Raw genomic sequence first — 23,227 nt, 5'->3', positions numbered from 1 at the left:
TGTACCTCTACTTCGTCATCTTCATCATCTTCGGCTCCTTCTTCACCCTCAACCTCTTCATCGGTGTCATCATCGACAACTTCAACCAGCAGAAGAAAAAGATGAGTGGATTCGTTAACTAGTGGGGCTATGGGTGGCGTTTAGACTGTTAACTAGTGGGGCTATGGGTGGCGTTTAGACTGTTAACTAGTGGGGCTATGAGTGGCGTTAATACTGGTACCTAGTGGGGCTATGAGTGGTGTTTAGACTGCTAACTAGTGGGGCTATGAGTGTCGTTTAGTGGTGTAGAATGTGGTGTATAATGTGGTGTAGAAAGTGGTGTAGGATGTGGTGTAGAAAGTGGTGTAGGATGTGGTGTAGAAAGTGGTGTAAGATGTGGTGTAGAAAGTGTTGTAGGATGTGGTGTAGAAAGTGTTGTAGGATGTGGTTGTAACCAGGCTGTTCTCGTCTCTTTACTTCGGAGGTCAGGACATCTTCATGACGGAGGAACAGAAGAAATACTACAACGCCATGAAGAAGCTGGGCTCCAAGAAACCTCAGAAACCCATACCCCGCCCCACGGTACTGATTTAAAAATGTTTTTGTTTCAAAATAAGGCCTTAAATATCTTTAGATGGGGTATCGTGGACGTCAGCAAGGGCATGCTGTCACAACGGGTTCCTAACGCCAAGTAAAATCTACCCCGCCCCATGGTACTAATTTAACCCAATTCAGTAGATGATTGATGGTATTTTCTGTGTTATTATGATGCCCTAATAGGTTTCATTATATTGGTAAAGTGTGTAAGCAAACAGTGTATGTAGTAAAACAGGCCTGTAGTATCTATTCATGAGGGTCTAGCAAAGTTCCAAATCACAGCATAATAATCTGGACTGTCGTCTGGGCCTCTAGAGATCAAAGCACTATTCTTTTAGTTCTATGTAAATGGATATGGTTGTGACGCTAATGGCTGGTACACGGTTTAACCCAATTAGACCTGAGGACGATTCTACAAAATGTCTTCTAAATCCTGACAGTTTTCTGAAAAACCCTCATGTTTCCATGTCAGCGGTTCTCAAAGTTTCTCATGTCAAGGACGCCCACAAATTAAAGGTAATAATTGATAATTAAAGAAAATATGTTGTTCCCGGAACCCCTCCCGAAGCAAAGATTTTAGTTAAAAACGTTCCCTCTCAAAGAATATAGGTTCAAAGATTTGCGTCACATTTTCACGATAAAATAAAAATAAATAGCAGATCTACAAGCTCGTAGAGCTCGTATACGAGCTTGTAGATCTGCTATTTTTCAATAGCTTAAAGTGTAACATAATGCTTTAAACGCCAAAAGGGCTTCCCGCCCAGAACGGTTTAATTTGGCCCAGCTGAGTGGCTCCTAATGGAGCCAGCAGTGCAGCTCGTGTCTTTATGGCGCAGCTGAAACGAGTCGTAACGTGATTACGTTTTAGTTTGCGTTCACTCGCCAAGCAGCCGCGTGTAACTTTATCTGAACCTCCCAGCCGTGGGATCACTTTATCTGAACCTCCCAGCCGTGGGATCACTTTCTACGTCACGTTAGACACTGCACTCTTAACCATTTTGTAGAATCTGGGTGAGAATGTTGTTGAATCTAAATGGGTCAATGACACAGCCGAGTTACTGACTGCAACCTTCTTGAGCCCAACACACACCGGGTGCGCAGCAACACGGCACAGGCTTTGCCGCGCGGCAACGCCCGGAAAATAGAACGGTGGCGTATCGGAAGCGTCAGGCGAGGACGTGAACGCGCGTCGGACGCCGCCGGTGTGCGATAGGTTCATTGAAAATGACGGAGGCGGCTGTTTTGACGCGCGGCGTTCGCAGACAGTGTGTGAGGCCCTTGAGTCTCTCTCTCCCTTTTAAACCCTCTCTCTCTCTCTCTCTCTCCCCGTCCATCCGTCTGTCCGTCCGTCCCTGGTTGGTTTTCCCAGAACGCGTTCCAAGGCGCCGTGTTCGACTTCATCACCAACCAGGTGTTCGACATCGTGGTGATGATCCTCATCTGCCTCAACATGGTGACCATGATGGTGGAGACGGACGACCAGACGCGCGAGATGGGCGACATCCTGTACTGGGTGAACCTGGTGTTCATCGTGCTGTTCACCAGCGAGGCCGTGCTGAAGATGGTCTCGCTGAGACACTTCTACTTCACCGTGGGCTGGAACGTCTTCGACTTCATCGTGGTCATCCTGTCTGTCGTCGGTCAGTGCTGAGCGGGAGATACGTCGTTTTAGTCCAGCGTTAAATGTCATTTGACCTCCAACCAGTGTTGTTTTCGTCGACTAAAACTAAGACTAAATATACTGACAATTTTGTCAACAAATAAAAACTAGACTAAAACGTTAGGACTAGTGGACAAGAGATCCAGTATAAGTCATTTTACACTTGGTTGCATGCTGAAAATAGCCGATCTACAAGCTGCTTGTAGATCGGCTATTTTGTCGATGGCAGTCAGTCCCTCAGTCAAATTTGGACACAACTTTTCATTGTGATCAATTATTGTCACTAAAAATGAACGGGTTCCATCCGTAGTCCATCGGGTCTCAACCATAATGAACGGGTTCCATCCGTAGTCCATCGCGTCTCAACCATAATGTCTCGTCATCTCCACCAACGCAGGCATGTTCCTCTCCGAGGTCATCGAGAAGTACTTCGTGTCGCCGACGCTGTTCCGCGTCATCCGCCTGGCCCGGATCGGGCGCATCCTGCGGCTCATCAAGGGCGCCAAGGGCATCCGCACGCTCCTCTTCGCCCTGATGATGTCGCTGCCCGCGCTCTTCAACATCGGCCTGCTGCTCTTCCTCGTCATGTTCATCTACGCCATCTTCGGCATGTCCAACTTCGCCTACGTGAAGCACGAGGCCGGCATCGACGACATGTTCAACTTCGAGACGTTCGGGAACAGCATGATCTGCCTGTTCCAGATCACCACGTCGGGCGGCTGGGACGGCCTGCTGGCGCCCATCCTCAACCAAGGCGCGGACTGCAACGCCCAGATGGAGCACCCGGGGAACAACTACAAGGTATTAGGGCAGTAGTGGAACAATGTGGGGTCCGGGGACCCCCCAGGGGTCCTTGAGGGAGTTCCAGGGGGTCCCCAGCTAAATGGACCATTATGGGTCTGTAACTCTGAGTGTACAAATGTGACCAGATTTGACTGAGAGACTGCCATCGCGCACATTCCAGCTTTTTTATTTTCAAAATGAGTTAATAGCACAGGCAGACTCTTCACATACTAGAGTATGTCTGAAATAAGTGTCAAAGCTGAAATTGACATGTAAATATGAAAAGAATGCTTAAACATGTAGCTATTGTAATGTTAGAGACCACAGAAGTGAACCTTTCAAGCCTGTTCTCTCAACTCGCTGTTTTCTGCAAGACATTACTCTATAAGTCATATCTCCAAAACTGGTGAGTCAAACTGAACAACCAATATGTCAATTTGAAGCTAGGATTCCCTGCTTTGATATGAAATGAAAAAACTAAAATTCTGAGTTAATTAATTAAACAGGTTGAGAATCACTGCTAGAGCCGTGAAACAATCCTCTCTTATGACAAAAACTACATTAAACTAAATTAAAACCAAGCCATGATGACTAAAACTAAGACTAAATACACTGTCAATTTTATCAACAAATAAAAACTAGACTAAAATGTTAGGAAGGGACTAGTGGACAAGAGATCCAGTATGCATAATAGACGCAAATGTCATTTTACACTTGGTTGCATGCTGAAAATAGCAGATCTACAAGCTCACAACACACCTCTTGTAAACAAATGTAATGCTTTATGGTGTCGTCCACAGTTAATTGTCTTCTATTGAGTTGTGCTTCAAATGTACTGTGATTCTCCAAACTGTTAATAAATACTTCAACCAATCGATCAATCAAATCATCCTCTCCCCCCCCCCCTCCCCCTAAAGGGCAACTGCGGCAACCCGTCGGTGGGCATCACCTTCTTCGTGTCCTACATCATCATCTGCTTCCTCATCGTGGTCAACATGTACATCGCCGTCATCCTGGAGAACTTCAGCGTGGCCACGGAGGAGAGCGCCGAGCCGCTGAGCGAGGACGACTTCGAGATGTTCTACGAGGTGTGGGAGCGCTTCGACCCCGGCGCCACGCAGTTCGTGGAGTACGGCCGGCTGTCGGAGTTCGCCGACGCCCTGGACCCGCCGCTGCGCATGGCCAAGCCCAACCGCATGGCGCTGATCGGCATGGACCTGCCCATGGTCAGCGGGGAGCGCATCCACTGCCTGGACATCCTGTTCGCCTTCACCAAGCGCGTGCTGGGCGAGGGCGGGGAGATGGACCTGCTGCGGGGCCAGATGGAGGAGCGCTTCATGGCCTCCAACCCCTCCAAGGTGCGTTCTGTTAGAGCCATATATAAGGCTCTCTGACCGTTAAAACCATGTTGGACACACGCAAGACACACTTGAGTCCTGTGTCTTCTATGTGTCATGGCCGCCTCAATGCATTTCCAATGGGAGACACAACCTGGCTGTCTTCTGCCCCCCATGCAACAAGGTGGTGTCTTCAAACCATGTGACTCCCATTGGAAATGCATTGCGGCGGCCATGACACACAGAACACACGGGACACGAGTGTGTCTTGCGTGTGTCTTATAGGTGTGAGTGAGGCCTTAATAGTCTTAATTTTCCCCTAAAACAAATAACCGGATCCTCCCCCCCCTCCTCGTCCTCCTCAGGTGTCGTACGAGCCCATCACCACCACGCTGCGCCGCAAGCAGGAGGAGATGTCCGCCGTCATCATCCAGCGCTGCTACCGCCGCTATGCCATGCGCGCCGCGCTGCGGAAGCTCCGTGGCGGCTCCATGCGCCGCCAGGAGGAGGAGGAGGAGGAGGAGGAGGAGGAGGAGGAGGAGGAGGAGATGAAGGAGGTGCTGGTCATCTGCAAGTTCACCACCGGCGAGAACTCCATCTCGGCGATGACGACGACCGTCACGACCTCCTCGGAGAAGACGGACGCGACGACGACCCCCAGCACGGCCTCGCCGCCCTCCTACAACAGCGTCACCAAGTCGGACCACCGGGACAAGTACGAGCGGGAGAACCGGGAGAAGGAGAACAAGGGCAAAGACTGAGAGGAATCACACAATCGAACAAAAACCAAGGAGAAAAAAAGGGAGAAAAAAAACGGCTTCAATGTGGACCCCGAGACATTTTATGGGGACCAGTTGTTGTTGTTGTTGGAGAAGGAGGAGGAGGAGGGACTTGTTTACAACTTCCGTGCGAGCGTGTTGGGGGAGGGTGGGGGCGGGTGGGGTATGGGGGGGGGGGGAGTGGTGGGCATAATAGACGTCGTTCGCTTTGAGATGCCGTGATGCCCAGACCGACCGACCGACAGACCGACCGTCTCTTCTGGGCAAGCCTTGAACTTGAGAAGAGCGCAGTTTGGATCTGTGACGTGAAATATATGACATGATTCGGACGTGAGTGACGAGGAGGAGGATCAGCATTCCGTCAGACTCTTAACCAGAGGGCGAATGAACGGGACTATAGCAATGTGTGTGTGTGTGGGGGGGGGGTGACGAAACAAACGCCTTGTCCGCAGTACGCTTGTAATTTTCCTATTGCTCGTGGTTCTTACCGTTGCGTTGCGTTGCGTTGTCCGTAGCTAGCTAGTGCTGCTAAAAACCCACCATGATGAATCCAGTGTCTTGAATCTGAAGAATCGCCGTTTCACTCTTAACAAGTTCTCTAGTGTTTATTTATTTTTGTTCTTTGATCTATTTTCTTTTGTGTGTGTGTGTGTGTGTGTGTGTGTGTGTGTGTGCGTGCGTGCGTGCGCGTGAGTGTTTTTGTTAAATTATTTTCTGTTAACTTAATTTTTTTTTACAAGGATACACAAATAAATCAATGTTTTCTATTCATGTGTTGTGCTCATCTAATCCTCCAAGGGCAGATATTAAAAAAAAAGCCAATGCTGGATAATAATCAGCCAATGGTTGCCTCTCTGGGAAGAAGGGGGGGGGGGTGGAAGGGGGGTTGTTACGTCCCAGAATGCTTTAGGTCCGTTCAAACAACACGCACACCTCTGACATACGACGCGGAGCGCGGCGTTGTATTCACTGGTATGTTAAGCTAAGCTAAGCTAAGACGATTGTTGCAAACTCTTTGCCGTACATCGACCCCGAAAACGCCATGTTGCCCGTCCCGTCCGTCCGCTCGCGTAAATCCCGCGAGCGAGTGTCGGGACAACCGGATGAGCAGAATGTACGCCCGCCGATGGGATGAGACGGCGGTCGGTCACGCCCCCAGGGTTCCACCCCGCCGCAGCGGGGGTGCAGCGCCCGGTGTCGAGTCGGTCAGACCCACGGTTGTCCAGAACCGCACCAAAGGGCCTCTGCCCGGGCTCTGGACCGGGCCCCCTTGACCCAGACTCCATATATGGAGCTGGCCTGTTCCGACATCACGCCACTCCATATTTGGGCATGCCTGACACAGAACTCCATATATTGGAATAAAGGGACACAGAGAGTCGGATACAGAAATCTCCATATATGGTCATAAAAGGGACACAGACAGCTGGGTGGAATATACAACCTCACAATTTTTTTGTCATTTTCAAAAGGAAAGAAAAATCTTGACAAATTTGCCCAACTACCTGTATGTCCTAAAAAAGGAATTGAATTCAGTTTGACCAGAATCTGGGATAAAACATATATATCTCCATATATATCTCCATTATATCTCCCCACTACAGTGGCGTGCACAGACATTTAGAGGGGCAGGCGCTCGGGTGAAAAAAGGGCACCTTGTGCAGTGCGTGGAACCGGCCGGTTGCCTTAATAGTGTGAGATTTATAGATTTTGGGGCATAAATATTATATTGGAAGCTTTTATTTTGTATTATCAAGAATTGATCAATGTCACCATGTGGTCCACATACTGTACACTGTACCAAAAAAAGAGAAGGGCACATTTCTGTCCAAAGGGCAGGTGGTGTTCTAGCACCCCCTAGTGTCTATCTGTGCACGCCACTGGCCATGGAACCCTGAGTGACACAGCCTCTCTCCTCCACCTACGGTCGTACAATATAGACCTCTTCTCTGACGTTCCATCTCTTAAGACCCATTTAGACCAGAGGACGCCTTATATAGCTTTTAACCACTTTAACCTGTTATTTTTTTTACTTTCGCTGTAGCAGATCTACAAGCTCGTAGCGCGGCACTCGGTGCTACGAGCTTGTAGATCTGCTATTTTTTTTTAATCTTGAAAATGTGTGCAAATCTGAATATATATATATATTCTTTCACAGCGAATGTTTTTAACTCAAATATTTGTTTCCGGGTGTGTGTGGGTCCGCGGGTAAATAACATGTAAAATGCTGGGGGTCCTTGACATGAAATATTGTGAGCACCATACCATGAGGTTTTTCAGAAAACTGTCATGATTCAGAAGACATTTGGTAGAATCTATTCTCAGGTCTTTAATGGGTTAATGACGGATCAATCATCTCACGTTCTTCTGACCCTCGTCTCTCTCCTTCTATGTTCTGTTTCTTCTGACCCTCGTCTGTCTCCTATGTTCTGTTTCTTCTGACCCCCCGTCTGTCTCCTTCTATGTTCTGTTTCTTCTGACCCTCGTCTGTCTCCTTCTATGTTCTGTTTCTTCTGACCCCCCCGTCTGTCTCCCTCTATGTTCTGTTTCTTCTGACCCTCGTCTCTCTCCTTCTATGTTCTGTTTCTTCTGACCCCCCGTCTGTCTCCTTCTATGTTCTGTTTCTTCTGACCCTCTCCTTCTATGTTCTGTTTCTTCTGACCCCCCCGGAGACGCCTTTCTCGCTCGCACACCCGCGAGCCGTTCTTTCAGAGCTATTGTAAAGAAAAAAAGTATCTACGTAACAAAGTGTATAGTGAATGAACATGTCGATCTTTATAAATGCTCACTCTCGAGGTATAGAACATGACAATATACACATGTAAAGGTTTTTTTCTTTTAGCTTATATCACTAAATGCCTGTAAAACGACATCCATGTTGTCCTTTTGGGTTTGATTTGAGAAGCCAGTGGTGGTTTTTTTTATCGTCAACGTGGTTTGTTTGGATTGTAAATACTCTACTAGCTATTTTTGGCCCACGGTATGACCCTTTGACCCATAACCCTAACCCACGGTATAACCCTATGACCCCTAACCCTAAACCACGGTATGACCCTATGACCCCTAACCCTAAACCACGGTATGACCCTATGACCCCTAACCCTCGGTATGCATCACACTTACATTTGATGTAAGAGCACTTTTTATCCCCACTTACGTTGTAATTCCCTGTCTGTGGCAGTTCTGTGTGTGTGCGTGTGTGTGTGTGTGTGTGTCAGTGCGTGCGTATGTGTGTGTGTGTGTGTGTGTGTGTGTGTGTGTGTGTGTGTGTGTGTGTGTGTGTGTGTGTGTGGTGCGTATGTGTGTGTGTGCACGCGTGTGTGTGTAAGCGTGTGCACACACAGTATGTCTTTGTCTGTACATGTGAATAAAGGCAAGACTGTGAGATTGTAAAACAAGTGTAATTTCGATCTTTTCCGTCCTGGAGTTGCGGCGGTGGGTGTGTGTGTGTCGGTGTGTGTGTGGGTGTGTGCGTTGTGTGTGTGCGGTGTGTGTGTGTGTGGGTGTGTGCGGTGGGTGTGTTCGTGCAAACGGATCCTTCCGGCACAAGAACAAAAAAAGTATTCCATAAGTTGGCGCTGGCTGCGTCTGGCCAGCTGCAGCACTGTCGGAAAACAAGGAAGTGACTTGATCAAATAGAATCCATTTCCGGGTCCTGCTTCATCTATTTCTCGCTCAAATGTTTTCAACAACATTTTTCCATTTCCATTTCCGCCATTTCCGCAATTTCCATTTCCGCAATTTCCATTTCCATTTCCAACTATTAATGGCAGCTGGGTTTCATCATTCAAATAAAATAGAATTCTGTCCGTTTAGCTATAAAATTATGTCAGGGAATAGGGATACACAGCTACTCATAGACAGACAGACAGCTACTCATGGACAATTGGACAGGCAGGAAGGCAGACAGCTACTCATAGACAGACAGACAGCTACTCATAGACAATTGGGCAGGCAGGCAGACAGCTACTCATAGACAGACAGACAGCTACTCATGGACAATTGGACAGGCAGGAAGGCAGACAGCTACTCATAGACAGGCAGACAGACAGCTACTCATGGACAATTAGGCAGGCAGGCAGACAGCTACTCATAGACAGGCAGACAGACAGCTACTCATGGACAATTAGGCAGGCAGGCAGACAGCTACTCAGACAGGCAGACAGACAGCTACTCATGGACAATTGGACAGGCAGGCAGGCAGACAGACAGCTACTCATAGACAGGCAGGCAGACAGCTACTCATAGACAGGCAGACAGTAAGACAGCTACTCATTGACAGACAGACAAATAACTACTCATGGACAGACAGACAGACAGGCAGGCAGGCAGGCAAATAAATCAATTGAAAGAGAGAAGTTATCAAGTATCATTAATGTCGTAATTTTATACTGGCCCCTGGCCCCTTGCCATTTTTGTAATGTGGCCCACAGGTAAATCTATTTGAGTATCCCTGCTCTACGGCATTATGGCTATATATGGACAGGAGCTTCTTTTTAATTTTAATTTTTATTTATTTTTACAAAATAATAAAAATAACGGATGTCTGGCGTACAGTACAATTCTGTTGCTATATGCATCCAGATAAACAAGCCCAAAGTAACAGCCTGAACAGATCTACAAGCTCACAATATTAAATATGAAGGTACTAAAGTTAAATGTGACTTGCCTAAGCCTGCAGTGCAGACACCCTGTTGCATGTTTGGACAAAATCATTATAATTTTTCAATACAGAATGAGATCATATCGACATCTGTAATATCGGTTATCGGCAAAAACAGCAATTAATTATATGGGATATTGATATCGGCCAAAATGTCTCATGGGCACATCTCTAATAAAAACTATCAATTTACAGAAAATGTATTTGATTTCATCTGTAACTCATAAAACCTCATAACTCCATCTGTGTAACTTATGCTGCAGGACTCTCACACATATCTCTGCTGTCGGGAGGAAACCTCATAACTCCAAAATGTAAATTTTTCAAGAAATGAAACATATACATTTTCCAGGAAATTAAGAAAACCGTATATTTTTAAAACAAAGCAATACAGCCTCGTCAAAGTTGGTGTTGTGACTTTAGATATTGTCAATGACTTCCATGAGAGGGGGAGAGGTGGTGGAGCTTTAGCAGACATTTTGAGGGTCCATTGGAGGTTTTGTCCAAAGCTTTTTTTTTTACTACTTTCCATTGGTTCAAAATGTTTGAAACAACACACAGACGTGTGTCAGGGTGTTCAATAACTGATGTATGCCAAACGTTTTTTGGTTTCCTACATTCACAACATATAGTGATGCATCTATAATCACCTTTTTTTGTTGAAGGAGTCGTGCTGTTCAGATGTGTGAGAGGCTGAGAGAATTAACCCATTCTGACCTCATGGCACCCATGTTGGTGTTAGCATCATGTTATGCTTTAGCTATTGAAAAATAGCAGATCTACAAGCTCATATCGCACCACCGAGTGGCGCGATACGAGCTTGTAGGTCTGCTATTTTTGAAAAATCGAAGAACGACTGACATTTTTAGAATCTGATCTCAGGTCAGAATGGGTTAATCAGACCAGTGTGTGTCCAGTGGAAACCTCGTATAGAATCTGATCTCAGGTCAGAATGGGTTAATGTTTCTGTGTCTGGTCTGAAAAATCACCCAGTGCTATTCTCAGAGGAGAGAGACTTATCTCCTTACTTCTGTCAGTTCTGTGTGAGAGAGAGAGAGAGAGAGAGAGAGAGAGAGAGAGAGGAGCAACCCCCACCCATCCACTACATGGCTCTCTCTCTCTCTCTCTCTCTCTCCTTTCTGTTTCCATGGTAACCTGACATCACAGCTCGCCGTGCAGGCCTGGGATTGATCAGCTGCTTACCCACAATGCCTTGCTGCCAGGCAGTGGTGGCAGGCAGGCATTCCCCCATGAATGATGGCGTGGAGGAGGAGGAGGAGGAGGAGGGGGTGGGGGAGGAGGAGGAGGAGGGGGTGGGGGAGGAGGAGGGGGTAGAGCAGGAGGGGGAGGAGGGGGAGCAGGGGGAGGAGGAGGGGGAGGAGGAGGAGGAGGAGGAGTAGGGGGGATAAATAAAGGATTTAAAAAAAAACTCAAACCATTTAATTTCAAGGACCCCCAGTTTGACATGCATTAGTCTACGGACCCCCAATGTAATGGCATTTCTATCTCTGGGACCCCCAATTTATCAATGTTAATTTAATGTTGCATGAGAGTGTACAAATAACGGGTGCATTTGGTTCCATTTGTACACTCGAGTTAATGACCCATAAGGGTCCATTTGGTTCCAAACTATCATTTAGCGGGGGACCCACTGAGAACTCTCTCTAGGACCCCTGGTGGGTCCCCGGACCCCACTTTGGTAAGCGGCCTATCCCTGCAGAGTTCGTTGATTGTCAGTTGAGTTCACCTGTGTCCTGTCTGTGTTTGTATTGTGATCTGCAGTGTTGTTCCTTAGCTCGTACGACTTGTTCCTTTAGAGTATTTATGCCTATAACTTTGTTTATGGCTGGATTAACTTTATGCCTGAGTTGTTTATGGCTGGATTAACTTTATGCCTGAGTTGTTTATGGCTGGATTAACTTTATGCCTGAGTTGTTTATGGCTGGATTAACTTTATGCCTGAGTTGTTTATGGCTAAACTGCTGCCTCCTCCTCCTGGTGCTACATATATGGCCCATCCATCCTCACCAGTTTAGTTTGTCCTCACTTTGTTTCCAAATCTTGTGCAGCCAGTGTTACCCTGCAAGACCACGGCTAAGGAGAGGGCATGGTGGTTTCTACAGACTGATAGAACATCTTACCCTGACACCACGGCTAAGGAGAAGACATGGTGGTTTCTACAGACTGATAGAACATCTTACCCTGACACCACGGCTAAGGAGAAGACATGGTGGTTTCTACAGACTGATAGAACATCTTACCCTGACACCACGGCTAAGGAGAGGACATGGTGGTTTCTACAGACTGATAGAACATCTTACCCTGAGACCACGGCTAAGGAGAGGACATGGTGGTTTCTACAGACTGATAGAACATCTTACCCTGAGACCACGGCTAAGCAGAGGACATGGTGGTTTCTACAGACTGATAGAACATCTTACCCTGACACCACGGCTAAGGAGAGGACATGGTGGTTTCTACAGACTGATAGAACATGTGGCACATTGTGGCAGCAGCCACATGAATGGAAAAAAGAGGAAAGTGAATGCTAGCTAAACGCAGTTATAAGGTCCTCTCTTTGTAGTATAGTTAAGGCTGACAACTGGAGAGAGATTCCAAGGTGCTACAACTCAGTTGAGTGTTTTAAAAGCCTTCATTTCAGTCATGGCTTTTAGGTTGGCAAAATTAAATAAAAACAGTTGCAGCAGCCGGCCTGTTGCACACCGGAAGGCCCTGAGCCTCCTTATAGAACCCCTTCCCTCCCTCCTGACTGCATGTAGACAATCTGTGTTGTCAGTCCAGTCCACTTTATGCTCGTATGCATTCCCATCCTGGAGAGGGAAGTCTGGAGCACTCAATCTGCCCCCGCGACTCAACTACAGATACGCGGTTGAATATGGATGGATGGATGGATGGATTCCCCAGGATTCTCACCATGTGCAGGACCGTCACCACCTCCCCCTGGAAGGTAGGGTCCAGATCCAAACTGTTCATTTGAGGGACGGAAGTATCGCTCGTGTTAGACAAGACCGGGTTTAGCATCTTATTACTTAAATTGCTATTAAATGCCTTTATGTCATATTCGACTATAGGCCTATATATAGCCCCTTTCGGCACCCTCCATTACCTTTTCTGAATTTTGGATGGTCCAAAATTCGGAAAAGGTATTAAACCGAGGGTGTCGAAAGGGGCTAGGCCTAAAATGGCTTATCATTTTGTTAAACCCCTCTGGCGTCTCACATTGTGTTTTAAAATGGTATTTTTAGACTTGGTACTGTAGCCAAGGGGATATTTCTCATGTTAATATAAAAGGCTTAAAAACACATATTGGATGAAAAAGAGATAGTGAGAGAGCTTTACAACAGAAAGACCACTAGGGGACTAACTATCAGGGAATTATAACTCTGATGTCTGTCAGTCACAATGTGGGACAGACAGGGTCTCAATTTGAACACTGATGCCTGTCAGTCACAATGTGGGACAGACAGGGTCTCAATGTGAACACTGATGCCTGTCAGTCACAATGTGGGACAGACAGGGTCTCAATGTGAACACTGATGCCTGTCAGTCACAATGTGGGACAGACAGGGTCTCAATGTGAACACTGATGCCTGTCAGTCACAATGTGGGACAGACAGGGTCTCAATGTGAACACTGATGCCTGTCAGTCACAATGTGGGACAGACAGGGTCTCAATTTGAACACTGACGCCTGTCAGTCACACAATGTGGGACAGACAGGGTCTCAATTTGAACACTGATGTCTGTCAGTCACAATGTGGGACAGACGGGGGTCTCAATGTGAACACTGATGTCTGTCAGTCACAATGTGGGACAGACAGGGTCTCAATGTGAACACTGATGTCTGTCAGTCACAATGTGGGACAGGGTCTAAATGTGAACACTGACGCCTGTCAGTCACAATGTGGGACAGGGTCTCAATTTGAACACTGATGCCTGTCAGTCACAATGTGGGACAGGGTCTCAATTTGAACACTGATGCCTGTCAGTCACACAATGTGGGACAGACAGGGTCTCAATTTGAACACTGATGGCTGTCAGTCACAATGTGGGACAGGGTCTAAATGTGAACACTGACGCCTGTCAGTCACAATGTGGGACAGGGTCTCAATTTGAACACTGATGCCTGTCAGTCACAATGTGGGACAGGGTCTCAATTTGAACACTGATGCCTGTCAGTCACACAATGTGGGACAGACAGGGTCTCAATTTGAACACTGATGGCTGTCAGTCACAATGTGGGACAGGGTCCCTGGAACAACATATTTTCAGATGGGGGTCCGCGGCCAATTACATATCGTTTTTGGGGTCCTTGACATTCAATATTGAGCACGACTGATATAAACATATTATATTTCTGAAAACTGTCATGATTTAGAAAACAGTTTTTAAATGTTTTCAGGCCTAACATTTGAGGATTTACTAGTATTTACATGTTTCTGTACTTTTACTTCTATTCCATTACATCTCAAAGGCAAATGTTGTACTTTTTACTCCACTACAATTAATTGAAAACTTTAGTTATACTTTTAACCACAATTAACCACTTCAGCGCTACTTAAAGCTCACTGTGAACTTTGTCGATCGGCTGTTTTCAAGTCTTTTTACACATTTTAGGACATAATCTGCATAACTAGTACGTTTACAAGTTGTGGTAGCCTACTTTAAGGATGATGCCAATAGGTTATTTGTATTTTACTATAGGGTACGTTTTGATTACCGGACTTTTACTTATAAAGAGTGTTTCCACATACTTCAGTGATGCTCGCAGAACTCCACTTCGTCTCGTTCCTGACCGCATCACTGTCGTGGAAATACTCACGTTAAACCATTAACAACAATTAACTCCATAGTGTAGGTTAAAGACTATAGAGTGTCCAGCCTCATTTAGCCAGGATTCACCAGGATCATTTAGCTGGGGACCCCCTGGAACTCCCTCAAGGACCCCTGGGGGTCCCCGGAACCACTGGGCTACGCTTCAATGTGATGAAGGTGACGATAAAGCACAAGCAACTCAGTCTATGCTGCAGCACCCTCTGCTGACGGTGCAGAGTATAGCATGTTTACCATTAAAATGTGATATCACTGTTACTCATCATGCACCTGATATATTATCTTGGCTTATCACACGGCTTGGTTGAAATTTATTCCGATTGGTCAATCGCTGAATTCAGCGGTGTGTTATTTCTGCATAACAGACCTCTCCGCTCTATAACGGAGCCTAATCCTGCATAACAACATGTTCTGCTCAATTTCCTTTTCATTCTCGGAGACCCCCTTGCCACCGGTTGGTTCCCAATGGGAACCGGTTCAGTTATTTTCCACCGGTTGGTTCCCAATGAAACCGGTTCTGTTCTTTTAGGTTCTTAGTCCATGAGCCAGAGCTCCAACATTGGTGGGAAAAACTAGTCTTATATTAAATTGTTTATAGGATCAATACAAGTAAATTAATACATGTATGATAACCCTTCCACAGTAGTAGCTTTTTCACATTTTCTATTATTTTGCATATCATAATGACTCATTTGCATACAACGTATATATATACACAAGTGTCATGGTGATAACAATCTAATATAGGTATGGCTTTGGCCACTCAATTCATAATTAACGTTCCAATTTTGGAGCTCTGGCTCATGGACTAAGAACCAACAAGTTCAGACCAAGTTAAATGAGAATGAAAATAAAACGAAAAATAAACTTGTCTGGTTCATGCATAGAAGCTTTTAATCTGAGAATTAAAACTCCTTAAATGAACTAAATCATGCTGTAATCTGAGAGCATTAGCGTCATGACGACTCACTATACCAGTGGTTCCCAAAGTGGGGTCCGGGGACCCCCTGGGGTCCGGGGACCCCCTGGGGTCCTTGAGGGAGTTCCAGGGGGTCCCCCCAGCTAGATGATAGTTTGGAACCAAATGTAACTCAGTGTACAAATGGAACCAAATGGACCCTAATAATTTTACAATATAAATCGGGGGTCCCTCCCAGAGATAGAAATGCCATTAAATGGGGGTCCGTAGATGAATGCATGTCAAACTGTGGGGGTCCTTTAAATCAAACAGGTTGAGAATCACTGCTAGAGCCATAAAGATCTTCTTTTATGGGCGTCCCCTGGCATGTCTCTTCAAATGGGTAATAAGTGTCAATTTGGGGGTCCTTGACGTGAAAAGGTTTGGGAACTACTGCACTCTAAAACAACAGAAACAAATCACAGGTCAACACCAGTAGCTACAGGACCTCCAGATGGAAGGGTTTGTTGCAGCAGGACCTCCAGATGGAAGGGTTTGTCATCAGGCCACAACCAAAAAAAAACATGCTGCAATAATTAAACACATAAATAAATAGGCAAACCGTTATCTGGACATACAAACTATTTACAGCAACACTTTGTAGTTTTAACATATTTCTTAAAGATAAAAAGAACATTTAGGGACAACGGGAAGTTCAGTTCGTCTCCTTGAGTAAAAACACAATTCTTTGAATCCTTTGATCCTCTCTCTGGAAGTGAATTTATCATCAAGACCAGATGAATTATCGACGAGCCTAAAGGTTTATTCTTGAACAAACAAACACTAACAAGTACATTTGGACCTTCGTCTATAAAACACATTTTTTATCAGTTCATGTATTACTTTCCAAGCATGGCGGGCGGGTCTCTTTATTTGCTCAAGCAGAGCCGATTTCCTTCTCCGCGTCCTGGAAGTGTTTGTGCGTTGCCTTCGCTCCCTCGTTCCTCTCCTCTCCTGCTCGTTCCGAGGAGCGTACCGATGCCAACGACGACGCCACCGCTGGCTGCTCGTTGTTTCCGTTCAGACGGTTCTGGAGTCGCCGCGCAAAGCTCAGCGGCGGTCCTTCCATCTCGTCGGCGGCGTTGCCGTTGAGTTCGGCGACGACGGGCGAATTATGCGTTCCAAGCGTCGGCGACTCCGTGGCTCGCCGGGAAACGTGGCGGCCGTCGAGGTGGTGGTGGGCTTCTGGCCCGGTGGCCGTAGTTGTTTGACGTGCCGAGGAGAGCGCCGGCTTCGTGGCGAAGAAGAGGGAGGAGGAGGAGGGGGGGGCATTGACGTGTGGCGGCGGCAGGGGGAGGGGCTCGGAGGAGGAGCTTGCGACCGAGTGGTCCATTCGACGGTTCCCCTCTGCGGCGGCGGAGGAGGAGGAGGAGGAGGAGGAGGAGAGGTTACTGTGGAAAGGGTTGCTGCGGTCTACCACGGGCGCCGCGCTCCTGGAGAAGCCCAGCGCTGAGGCGAGGGGCACCATGTCCGTGTGGAGGTAGGGGGGCGGGCTACTCTCCCAGTCCTCCTCCTCCTCCTCTTCCTCCTCCTCCTCCTCTTCCTCCTCGGGGTCGAGGGTCTCCAGGCTGTGGGTGCTGCAGTCCGACAGGCCGCTGCAGAGACTGCTGCTGCCGTCTTCGTCACCGTAAGCTTCATCATCGTCATCGTCGTCGTCGTCGTCGTCATCTTCCTCCTAGAAAATGTCGCAGAATAGTACAGTTGGTCGTTTTATAGATGTTTGAGGGGCGCTAGCCCCCCCTATATACAGCTGTTGTCCCCACACATCTCGTATATATCCCATTGACGATGAAAAGAGAAATTAGGTCAAATATGCCGTCGTATGTAAATATCGTCAATATTGACGATGAAAGGAGAGATTATAGGTCAAATGTCCGCCATTTATGTATGATGTAATTTTGTACGATGACAAGAGCGCCCCTCACTTCACACCGGTGTGATTTTATTTTTATTATGCTGTGAACAGGCTTTAATTCGTGTTTTATACCTTTTTTTTTATATAATCCAGTGGTTCCCAAAGTGGGGTCCTTGAGGGAGTTCCAGGGGGTCCCCAGCTAAATGATAGTTTGGAACCAAATTGACCCTTATGGGTCTGTAACTCTGAGTGTACAGATTTACAGTATGCAAGAACATGGTAATACATCAAATACATCTAAATAGTAATCATGAATTATACGTAAGCTACGAACCTAACGGAGGAATATCTATTAAGAAACTATACGTGTATATACACTACATAGTGCTATGTCTACATAAAATGCTGGAATAATGGACCCGTAAGGGTCTATTATTCCCTGGAACTACATATTTTGAGATGGGGGGTCCGTGGCCAAATACAGATAATTCTGGGGGTCCATATCGACATGAATAATGTTTGAGCACCAATGACACAGAAACAGAGGATCTTTCTGAAAACTTTTAGGATTTCGAATCGACCTCGGGTCTAAATGTGTGAACAAATCAAATCAAACCTCATCATCCTCCTCCTCCTCTTCCTCCTCTTCCTCCTCCTCCTCGTCTGCCAGGCACAGATCCGAGTCGCCTGCATCGCACTCGCCCAGGTGCATGATGGGAAGGTGGGGGGGCGGCGGCGGCAGGCCGCTGATCAGAGGGAACTGATGGAGGGGGTTCTGTGGCTGATGCTGACGGGCCAGCAGGGAGTCTCCATGGTAACCGTTGCCGTTGGTTACGAGGGGCTGCTGCTGCTGCTGCTCGTGGCTGCGCTCCACCTCCAGCCTCATGATGGTGTGCAGGAAGTGCGTTCGCACACGCAGCGGGTTGAACTCCAGGCGGCCCGCCGCGTTGCCGCAGCCGCCCGCGCTGCAGCCGCACGGGAACGACATGCGGTCCACCTGCACATGCGCAGACAGACACACACACGGAAACGGAACAGGACGTTAGCAAGACGACATGCAGTCCGCCTGCGCAGACACACACGGAAATGGAACAGAACAGGATGTTGACGGTTATGCAGTTTAACCCATTTACACTTGATGCTGATTCTAAAAAACAAATTGACAGTTTTCTGAAAAACCTATATTTTTATGTCAGTGGTTCAAACTATTTCATGTCAAGGACCCCCAGAATTATATGTTTTTGGCCGCCGACCCCCACCTGAAAATATGTTGTTCCAGGGACCCCCCCACCCCACCCCCCTCCCAGAAGCGAAGATATGATATATATCTTGTGCAACGTTTGCACAAGATTTGCAAGTATCACATCTACAAGCTCTTAGAGCTTGTAGATCTGTTATTTTTCAACAGCTAAAGTTTAAAATAATGTCTAAAAGTGGTTAAACCTGAGGCGACGGTAATGCAACAGTTGTTGCACCGTAAAAATAATAATAATAATAATGAATTCATAATAATACTAATAATAATCAAATTGATTATTACAAATCAGTGATAATCCATATTTGAATTGATTCGATGCATGTCATCATTTTGTGACATTTTTTTAAATGGCACAAAAATTCAAATGTGGGGAAAATATAGGGTCTATATTTATACGATGTAATGCGACGCGTTGAGAGCGTGTATATGATTCACTATTTTCAATTATTGGATCTTTAAAAGTAATAATGGGTAGAATGAATGCTATCAAAGACAATAATGGTATAGTTGTGGATTTGGGTGTATATTTGGGAGTATAAAACAACAGCATGAATGAGTTGAATAGCAAGTGGACATTTCTCTAAAATGTTCTTCAAAGAGAACACAATGAACCCATATAAGGACGGGAACCCCTTTTGGTCTTTAAAGAATTATGTTATGCTTTAGCTATTGAAAAATAGCAGATCTACAAGCTCATAGCGCGTAGATCTGCTATTTTTGAAATATCTTGAAAGTGTGGCACAAATCTCTGAATATATATATATATATATATATATATATTCTTTCAGAGTGAACGTTTTTAACTCAAATCTTTGCTAATGGGTGGGGGGTCCCTGGAACTACATATTTTCAGATGGGGGTCCGCGGCCAAATACAGATAATTCCCTGGGGGTCCTTGATGTGAAAAAGGTTGAGTACCACTGACAGAAACACAGAAAACAGTTTTTGAGTGGTGCAACCGCTCCTATAGACAGCTCTGTGTGTGTGTGACGGGGTTGTTCACCACCAGGTGTCACTGTTGCACAGCCTGTCACACACACACACACACACACACACACACACACACACACACACACACACACACACACAACAATAGCAGACCTATAGCAGGTAACAGCAGACTGGTGCCGTGCTACGAGCGTGTAGATCTGCTATTTTTCAATAGCTAAAAGTAGAGCATAATGCTTCTAAAACACCCACAGGGTCTCTCTTCCAGAACGGGGACAAATAAAAGGTTAAATGGATCCAGACGGGTTTCCTCACCACGGATCCGTTTACCTGGCACTGGATGCCAGCCAGGCTGCAGGCGCAGGTGGCGGGGTGGCACGCGCCGCCCCGGCAGTGGCAGCCGCACTCCTCGCGCGACGCGCGCAGCGCACGCAGCTCGCGCCTCTCGCCGGCGTCGACGCGGCGCACGCCGGCGGCGCGCAGAAGCGCGCGGCGCCTCCTGGTGGCCAGCGGCTGCAGGAAGAAGTAGTCGTCCAGCTCGGAGCAGTCCAGGTCCAGGGCGTCGTCGGCGATGTCGTCCAGCGTCAGGGCCTCGGCCTCCGCCTGCGCGGACGACACCGCCGCGCCGCCGCCGCTGTCCCTGGCCGTCTGCAGCCGGGCGGCGTTGAGCTTCTCCTCCCGGAGGTGCCTCCTCAGCCTCTCGCGGTGGCTCCTCTCCTGCTCCGAGGCGAACTCGCGCAGCGTGAAGCGCCGCACGCGGCTGTGTCGCGGCGACATGCCCAGGCTGCTGCCGCCCTGCGTGGGCACGCTGGTGAAGCCCTGGCGCCGGGCGAAGTAGTACACGGTCACGCTCTCGAAGCGCACGCTGTTGTTGTGCTGCCGGGCCCGCCCCCTCGTCGCGGTACTGTCGGTGGCGCCGCCGCCGCACGCCCGCTTGGCCCGCCTCTGGAGAGACAGAGCTGCCATGATGGGGGGGGGGGGGGGAGGGAGAGAGAGAGAGAGAGAATATATATTATACAACAGGTCGTTTCGAGGAAGCAATCTGATTGGTTGAAACGGCCTTCTAGCCGTGGTTCAAATGAGCACCACGCCACACCTAATCAAAACCGAAAATTCAGCTGCTCTGTTCTAACTCGGTGGCTATAGGCTAGCTAGTTTCTTGGGACATTTGTGGTCGTAGTGACTACATCCGTCATTAAAAAAATATCTTGTATAATTGTAATATTGCACTCGAGGGTGTGGTTTAACGTGATTATTGCCACGACAGTGATGCGCTCAGGAAAGAGACGTAGTCGAGTTCCGCAAGCATCACTGAATTTAGTATTTGTATTTTTTGGCAGGTCTTGATGCCGTCATAATGACTGATTTTTATACACTTTACACCAAGTGTAAAAAGACTTATGCTGGATCTCTTGTCCACTAGTCCCTTCTTTTGTTGATGAAATTGTCAATACATTTAGTCTTAGTTTTAGTCATGGCTTACTTACAATTTTGTTTCCATTTAGTTTCCGTCAGTGAAACAAGGTAGTCGACGAAAACAATGTGTTTGACAAAATGCGTGCGTGCGTGCGTGTCTGTGCACGTATGCGTGTGTGTGTGTGTGTGTCTCACGGGAGCGAGGCGTGGTTGGCGGGCCGGCGTGGTTGAGGCTGTCGCTGCTGTTGCCGCTGTCGCCGCAGGAGCCTTCCTCATCCTCCTCTTCCTCCTCGGACATGCAGGAAGGGGAGGGGCCACCCTCCCGCCCCTCCTCCTCCTCCAACTTCCTCTTCAGGATTCCGCTCATCCTGTCGGCTCCGCCCCCGCGCGTCACACCTGCACCACAAGAGGGAGAACCACAGGGTCACACCAAGCCCCCAAAAGGAAGACATCGAAGAGGAAGGATGGATGGGGAAGGATCAACATATGGAATGTCAGAACAGGTCAGCTCCATAGAGCTTCTCAGTCCCGCCCCCTCCCGAGGACCAGAAGTGAATTCCCTGTTCATTTTCCTCAGACTTTTCAAAAAGTATTTATATAAAGACGTTTACGCCTGACCATATATGGAGGTGTGATGTCACAAGGCGTGACCATGCATATATGGAGGCGTGATGTCACAAGGCGTGACCATATATGGAGGTGTGATGTCACAAGGCGTGACCATATATGGAGGCGTGATGTCACAAGGCCTGACCATATATGGAGGCGTGATGTCACAAGGCGTGACCATGCATATATATTATGGAGGCGTGATGTCACAAGGCGTGACCATATATGGAGGCGTGATGTCACAAGGCGTGACCATATATGGATGTGACACACGGAAATGCAGGTTTTCATAGTAGTTTAAATGGTGAGCGCTCGATGGCAGGAACTAAGGCTCAGCCGTTTGAAGTCTCTACATTAACCATAGCAGGCTAATAGAACAACGGAGGGCTGTTTGTTCGCCCGGAGAACTCAACTGGTGTTGAATTACATCACATGCAGCCAAGATGGATGTTGGCCCAGACTCTCTCTCTCTCTCTGTCTGACAGTGACAGCCTTTCTCTCTCTCTCTCTCTCTGTCTCTCTCTCTCTCTCACCTGCTGCCCAGTGATCCATATATTTCCTTGTAGACTTTGCTCTCCTTCTCTGTGTCCTTGCTTTCTCCTATACGATTTCCGTCCTTTCTGTCCTTTTGTTTTTGAGTGGTGCAACCACTCCATTACACAGCTATGTGTGTCCCTCTGTCTGTCTGTCCGAGCACGAAAATAGCGTTACAGCGTCTGTTCACCACCAAGTGTCACTGTTGCACAGCCTAAACAGACACGCACACAGGCCAGGGAGGAGGGCTTGTACAGTACAGTACAGTACAGTACAGTACAGTACAGTACAGTACAGTACAGTACAGTACAGTACAGTACCACTCACTTCAGACGGGTCTGATTTTTTCTTCTGAATTCTTCCCTTTCTCGATCTGCCCTCAACAGCTTTCTTTCTTTCTTTCTTTCTTATCAACATCTGCATCTCATTGCTTTTTCACAGCAACACACAAAACATGAAAAAATTCCAGGAAGCGCTCCCTCTCTCTCTCTCTCTCTCTCGCTCTCTCGCTCTCTCTCTCTCTCCCCCACCCTCTCTCTCCCTCTCTCTCTCCTCTGAACATAATTCACCAGGCAACAACATCCTGCATAACCTCCCTGCCTTCACGACACACACACACACACACACACACACACACACACACACACACACACACACACACACAGAGGGTGTCACACGGATGTGTGTGTCCCCTCCTGACCTGTTACCACGGTCCTATAGCCCGCCTGGTGACTCTTCTTCATTCACTCAGACCTTAATAGTCAAACCAACGACAAATCGACCATGAACACGCATCAACCGCACGTACGCGCACGTAGCCTAGCCTATACTAACTGTAAGCAAGCTTAATTGCTCACGCTCCAGTCAGCATGCGCGCACGCATGCATTCGCTTCATTGACAGGGAGGTGCTTAATTACCTGTCACATCCAACACATGTATGCTGTGTGTGTGTGTGTGTGAGTGTGACACACACACGCACACGCACACACACTAGCGA

The 23,227-nt window shown here is 47.4% G+C and overlaps 2 protein-coding genes across 2 annotated transcripts in view; both read left to right on the top strand.

Annotated features, from left to right (window-relative positions):
* The window catches only part of scn1lab (sodium channel, voltage-gated, type I like, alpha b), a gene marked incomplete at its 3' end in the record, with an annotated part of 52,118 nt that extends 47,001 nt beyond the window's left edge, over positions 1–5,117 (top strand). Inside the window, 6 exon segments of the mRNA XM_080758145.1 lie at positions 3–113; positions 469–561; positions 1,946–2,216; positions 2,634–3,037; positions 3,937–4,377; positions 4,722–5,117. Of these exon segments, the coding sequence (XP_080614271.1) occupies positions 3–113; positions 469–561; positions 1,946–2,216; positions 2,634–3,037; positions 3,937–4,377; positions 4,722–5,117 (1,716 nt within the window).
* LOC308311453 (double-stranded RNA-specific editase 1-like) overlaps positions 4,905–23,227 on the top strand; it is a gene marked incomplete at both ends in the record, with an annotated part of 118,044 nt that continues 99,721 nt past the window's right edge. Inside the window, 2 exons of the mRNA XM_080758141.1 lie at positions 4,905–5,106; positions 11,100–11,194. Coding sequence (XP_080614267.1) covers positions 4,905–5,106; positions 11,100–11,194 — 297 coding nt within the window. The remainder of the gene's footprint in view (positions 5,107–11,099; positions 11,195–23,227) is intronic.

The sequence above is a fragment of the Protomyctophum bolini genome, assembly GCF_963924005.1.
Source record: "Protomyctophum bolini genome assembly, chromosome: 24".
Classification (NCBI taxonomy): Eukaryota; Metazoa; Chordata; class Actinopteri; order Myctophiformes; family Myctophidae; genus Protomyctophum; species Protomyctophum bolini.
This window is presented reverse-complemented; position numbering and strand designations above follow the sequence as displayed.